Raw genomic sequence first — 5,793 nt, 5'->3', positions numbered from 1 at the left:
CGAACTCGCCCGATAATTGCGCTACTTCTGTGTATTGCTTACCTGATACGCAGGACATCGTAATTCGTAACCAAGAAAAAAAAACATTTTTTTTTGCCCAAAAATAAAAAAATACTCCAAGACATTTATGTTTTTCTTTTGGGAGCTTGATAGCTTATATTAAATGGTGGGAATCAAACGGCTCAAAGGATGGAAACGCATAAATGGATGGAAATTCGAAAGCAAAACCTCTTGATATTACTATCTAGGTTTAAAGTATTCCACGATACCATACAATACTAGCCGATACGTACCCATATTTGACCCAACCGATACGATACATTTCAATACATCTCTCCATTAAATTACACTAAAATACATTAGCCACAACGATACAATACTCGATACAAGACAATACGTCTCTTAAAATCACCTGACCAATACGATACTCGATACCAATACTTTAAACCTTGATTACTATTGCCTTTGCATAGAAAACTATTACCAGAAACATATCCAATATAATCTTTATTTTTTTATTTGATATTTAATAATAACAAATATTTGACTATGTTTCTACCAAAAAAAGGAGCTTGGCTATATTTTCTTTTCCCACGAAGGAAAAGAAAATTCATTTCTTTGTAATCAAAGCACATAAATTTTTTATTTTATACTTTCATATATACATCTCTAGTACACGGGCAGAAAAAAGAATAAAAGATATATAATCAAAGAACGCTAAGTATAACCATGAAGTAGTAATTTACCAAATAAAAAAATAAAAAATAAAAAGAGGAAGAAGAAGAAAAGAAAGTTAAAAAAAAAAAAAAAAAGAAAAAAAAGTTATGCTAAGGCTCATTTGAAAATTTATGCACACTTTACTATATTTTCATGGATAATTTTTACATATAATTTAAATATATGACAAGAAGTCACCGTATGAGAATTCGAAAACCTCACACTAGAAGGAACATGAACAAATTTAACTTTCATTTCATAGATTTATGGGAAGCTTGTACATCAAGCAACTTTGTTAGAGGCTCCCAACAGTCAAAAACTAGATGCCTTGTGGATCCCCATCATAACTGTCAATGCCTATCACCACTGCCAAAGCATCCTGCTGTGGAACAAGCGATTATTGCGAAAATAGTTGAAAACAACCAACTATCATTAAGATTCCACTGTTACCTTAGATTTTCTGTTCATTACTTCATATGCAGAGCGATCTTAACTTCTAGAGCAGCAATTTCTTCAGGGGATTCAGATCTACAGCCCTCCATGGTCCTCAAAAATTTGCCTCAGTGATTTTTATGTTCACAGCTACAGCAGCTTCCCTAAGGGGGGGGGGGGGGAGAAGAACAATGAACAGCAACGTCATTCCTTATATCTGAAGGTACAAGATATTATGATGCCTTTCATCTTAATTACATCAGATAGATTTAAAAGAAGGGGAAAAAAAAAGGCACCAGGAAAAGCAAATTGTTGTGAGCATTTCAAATGCACCAGATGATCACTGCACCTTGAGAGAAATACTGGAAATTGACTTTCTGGTTTTGCATTATCTGCTCCAACTTATACATAGCTTTTAATCCAATCTCCTAATCATCTCCCTCCAAATTCAAATCAAAAGAGCAGATAGAACCAAAGCAGACTGTTTTCTTAAGGTCAAAGTGGAAGAGGAATGATTCAAAGACCAAGCATTAACACCACTAGAAACACTAAGTATTAATATAAGGAATCACTAAAGAAACATCAATTAATTTTACCTGGCTTCTGATTCTGGTTTGTGCAATACTGTCAATATACCAACTCCAAGCTCACATGAATTATATCATAAAGGCATAACACAAACAAAATCACTCTTAGCATTAGATCTTTTAAAAGCCAAAATAAGTTTCAAATGCCAAATCAGAAAATGAATTAACTGTTAAGAAAGGTTTATTCTCACTTATTTTGTATTCTTGCAGGGATGTGGGAGAGGCAGATAATATTGTGGCACCAGACAGGGAGAGGAGAGGCACAAGTTGTGAAAAGTGAGAGCAGAATTTGATCCTTAGAGAACTACACCAACAAGCATACATTTTTCCAACTGACACAGATGGTTCTTGAATCTTACCTCAGCTTTGCTTGATTGAGGTTAAAGATTCCATTCATTACTTGAAAACAATTTTGAAGAGGAATACTAAGAAAATTAAGTTGAAATAGCCATTCCCTCTTTTATAGGTCCCATCAAATTTTCAGGCTAGGTATTCTATATAACAGTTTTCACTTTCTTCCACAAAGGCCCCATTTCAGTCTGGCAGAATTTTTGCAGGACTTTTTCTTTGGGTACGAATTTTTGCAGGATTTGTGCTCAAATTTAAAACTCAAGCCCACTTAGACTTCCATTATGGTGTTTCTTGAAGAAATAATCTTAGAGAGAATCATATATACATTTGCAATGGACAAACTCAACAAGGACAATTCTAAATAATACAGTAACTTGAGATTCACTAACCTCCACTTCCCCAGGGACTCTTGATGACATAAAACTTCTTTTCCAAGTTGCCTTAATCTGAAATTTCCTTCAGTTTTAGGAAAAGCTACTAAATGACTTAAGAAAACGCAGCGCTAATTCACAGGAGTAAGCTTAACTGTTCAATCATTCTATATACAGTACTTCCAGTTGTATTTTAGAACATGTGCTCCACCAATAATGAGTTTCCTAATCCCACGAGGAAATCCTCACATTTTCCTTCAGGTTTGCAATCTATGGACCATTCTTTTGGACCAGGTTATTCCTGGTTACAATTACATCTAAGATGGCAGTGAAAGAAGGCTACAACCATGTAATATCATACCTCATTTAGGATGAAGAGCAACAATGCACTCCAACATAATTGTCTCGGTTTTACTGTTATTTTGATAAATCACCTTCCAAGGCTCAAATAGACAAGTAAATAACTGTTCCATTCAAGACTCAAGTAACCTCTAAATAACTGTACAATCGTCTGTCTTCCTAGTAAGATCTATTCTTCATGTCAAATCTTACATGTATATGAGGTAAAGTAGCTAGCTGCAAACATATTCTAATTCACCACTGGCACCAGCTCAGAAAACCACATTAATATCCACTATGGTTAGTGCTATAGAATTGCAAATTCTTTTTCCCTGTTCACCTACCCATTAAGTTCCTTTGGTGACTAACAAATTTCTTTCCCCCACAAAGTCCATCTAGTAGCTTGTTATAAGTAGCAAGATCAGGAACAAATCCCTTATCCAACATCTCCTCCAACAACAATTTCCCCTCCTTCCCTTTGCCTTCTCTGGAATACCCAGAAACCAATATATTATATGTTGCACCATCAGGATCCAAACCCTTTTTTGAAGCCAACATCTTCAATTTATTGGCATCTGTTGTTCTTCCTGCATCACAGAGCGCTTGGAGAAGACAGTTGTGTGTTACACTATCTGGTAGAATCCCCTCTTTTAGCATTCTCTCCATCAATGTGAACGCTTCCTCAATCTTTCCTACTACCCTCAGGCCTTCTATCAGAGTAGTAAAAGCAACCTGACTCGGGAACTTCCCTTTGGCCCACAGCTCATCCACCATTTCCAGCGCTCTATCAAGCTTGCCTTCTATACACAGCCCATCAATAACATTTAAGAAGTCGAACTCATGAGGTACAGCTCCTTTTCTAGAGAAGTCAATCAAGAGATCACAAGCTTCCAAAACTTGACCTTCTCTACAAAGACCATCAAGCAGAACCTCACAAGTCACACTTGAAAACCCCCAACCCAGATCAAGCATCTCATAAGCCATACTGATTCCCTCTTTAAACTTCTTCTCTCTGAGAAATCCCTTAATCAGAGTATTGAAACTGACCACATTAGGGTTACAACCCTTGATTCTCATTTCTTTAAACAGATCCAGAGCCAGTTCAAACTGCGAATTCCGACAGTAGCTACTTATCAATGTATTGAAGGTGACTACATCCGGTTTGACCTTATCCTTAAGCATCCTTCCATACAATTCCAAAGCTTTCTCATGTTGCCTCGATCTCACAAACCCATTGATCAATATATTATAGATAACGACACTAGGTTTTCCATCGATTAATTTCCTCATTTTCTCAAAAGCAACCAACGCCTCATCCAACCGCCCAACCCTACAGTATGAATTAATGACGAATCTGAAGATGGGTTCCGTCCTAGGGCATGAAAAAATTCCATCGGAGCACGGACATGGGTTTGATAGCATACCTTCAAGGACAAACTTGAGATCATCAAACCTGTCGGTGATTGCTAGGGTTTTGATCATCCACTCATATGTATTGTGGTCATGGCGGAAAGAATCAATCTCGGAAGCCCATCGGAAAATGTGGAGGTCAAATTGCGTAAATTTGGGGTGGTAATGCAGCTTTCTCTTGAGGAAGTCGAGGAGTTCCTGAGGACTGAATGGGAGTTTGAGATGGGTTCTGAGGAATTGCAAGAGCTGCTCTTGGGAAGTGAGGGATAGAGAGATAGTTGGCAGAGGGACAGTGTAGTTTGTAGGTTGTTTGATGAGATTAGGGGATTCTCTTGCAGAGATAATTGCCGAGGGAGTCTTTAGAGAATTTGATATGGTCATTGGTTTTGGGAGCTTTCTGAAGGCCATTTCGTGGAGCTTTGAAGCATTTCTGAATAGGCTTTTACCATCCACAGCGTGTGATAACCAGGAAAAAGACGAGCAAGGACTCCTTTGTAAATTACAAGAGTAATGAGATTTTTAAGAAATAGTATAATCTTTGTAATTTTCTGCCTTGAATGTAAAGTTATACCTTAAAAAAAATCCCAAACAATACTTAGTTTATTGGTTCGGCGTTGGCAGCTTGATTGGATATAATAGATTTCAGATTCAGCCAACTGAACTAAACTTAAATTTCTCTCCTACCAAATTCTCATATTTCTCCTACTAAGCTGTTTTGTTGCACTTCTTAGGAAGTTTTTTGTTCTTTATCATAGAAAATTGAGTTTCACTTTTGCTGTTGCTGTTGTTTGTTTTCTTGTCTCAGTTGACTGGATTGAAGGATTTATCAATTTGATTCAATCAATTCTCTTTTTATTAATCTAAACAATATTAGCTGAACATCTCAAATTTCTTACAGGTTTAAGCGTACATTACTTGTATTCTTCTTCGTGATTATATGTTTTGTCCCAATCTATGTCTTTCAATGGTATTCTTGGGCAAGGAACGATAGTTCATTCAAATCGCTCGGTTCGCTACCCAGCGAACCGAGCGAAAGGGCGAAATATCGCCGAGATTTTCGCCCCAAATTGTTATTAAAAATTCAAACCCACATGCTTTTTGGTTTTTTTACATAAAATAATATTATGTGAAAAATCGATTAGTCAAATCGGATTTATGTTTGCTTTATGGGTTTTTGTTTTTTGTGCTTTTTTAAAAAATTTTGTGGTCATTTAAGAGCCACGTGACATGAGGCTCAAATGCCAAAAAGGTAAAGAGGTATGATTTACCAAATGTTTATACTTTCATATTTCTCCCTGCTTGCGTGTACATAATCTCATCTGATCTCATCTTCATCTTCTCATCTTCATCTTCACCATGGACGGTCGGTCGGACGAACTCTCGCCAGCAGTCGCTAGAGATTTGCAAAGGCCTTATCCTCAAACCCATTATCCTCAAATCCATCACCATAGGTTGTTGTTTCGGCAAAAATGGCGATTTTCCGGCGAAAAGTTGCAATATCGATTTCGATCCATTTTTTATTTCGCCCACCGGCGAACTGGGCAAATTTCGCCGATATTTCCTTCCCTGTTCTTGGGTACAACCAG

General features: G+C 36.9%; 1 protein-coding gene across 2 annotated transcripts; it reads right to left on the bottom strand.

The window, feature by feature from the left end:
• Nucleotides 1-839: 839 nt before the first annotated feature.
• Nucleotides 840-4,636, bottom strand: LOC149027606 (pentatricopeptide (PPR) repeat-containing protein). Of its 2 annotated transcripts, none has more exons than XM_089164092.1 (2): nt 1,446-4,636; nt 840-1,313 (listed from the first exon to the last, which is right to left on the bottom strand). In XM_089164092.1, exon 1 carries the CDS (start codon nt 4,613-4,615, stop codon nt 3,134-3,136), a length of 1,482 nt encoding a protein of 493 aa, XP_089020218.1. In that variant the 5' UTR covers nt 4,616-4,636; the 3' UTR covers nt 840-1,313; nt 1,446-3,133. The 2 variants fall into 2 exon arrangements, with proteins under 2 accessions (XP_089020218.1, XP_089020225.1); XM_089164099.1 differs by having other exon boundaries at nt 1,499-4,636.
• Nucleotides 4,637-5,793: the final 1,157 nt, after the last annotated feature.

This window comes from Hakea prostrata, chromosome 1 (genome assembly GCF_041222555.1).
Source record: "Hakea prostrata isolate BN-2017 chromosome 1, UWA_Hpros_2, whole genome shotgun sequence".
Classification (NCBI taxonomy): domain Eukaryota; kingdom Viridiplantae; phylum Streptophyta; class Magnoliopsida; order Proteales; family Proteaceae; genus Hakea; species Hakea prostrata.
This window is presented reverse-complemented; position numbering and strand designations above follow the sequence as displayed.

Bases quoted from the DNA above. Each gene is read 5' to 3' on its own strand.
- LOC149027606 (XM_089164092.1), bottom strand. From the start codon at position 4,615: ATGGCCTTCAGAAAGCTCCCAAAACCAATGACCATATCAAATTCTCTA.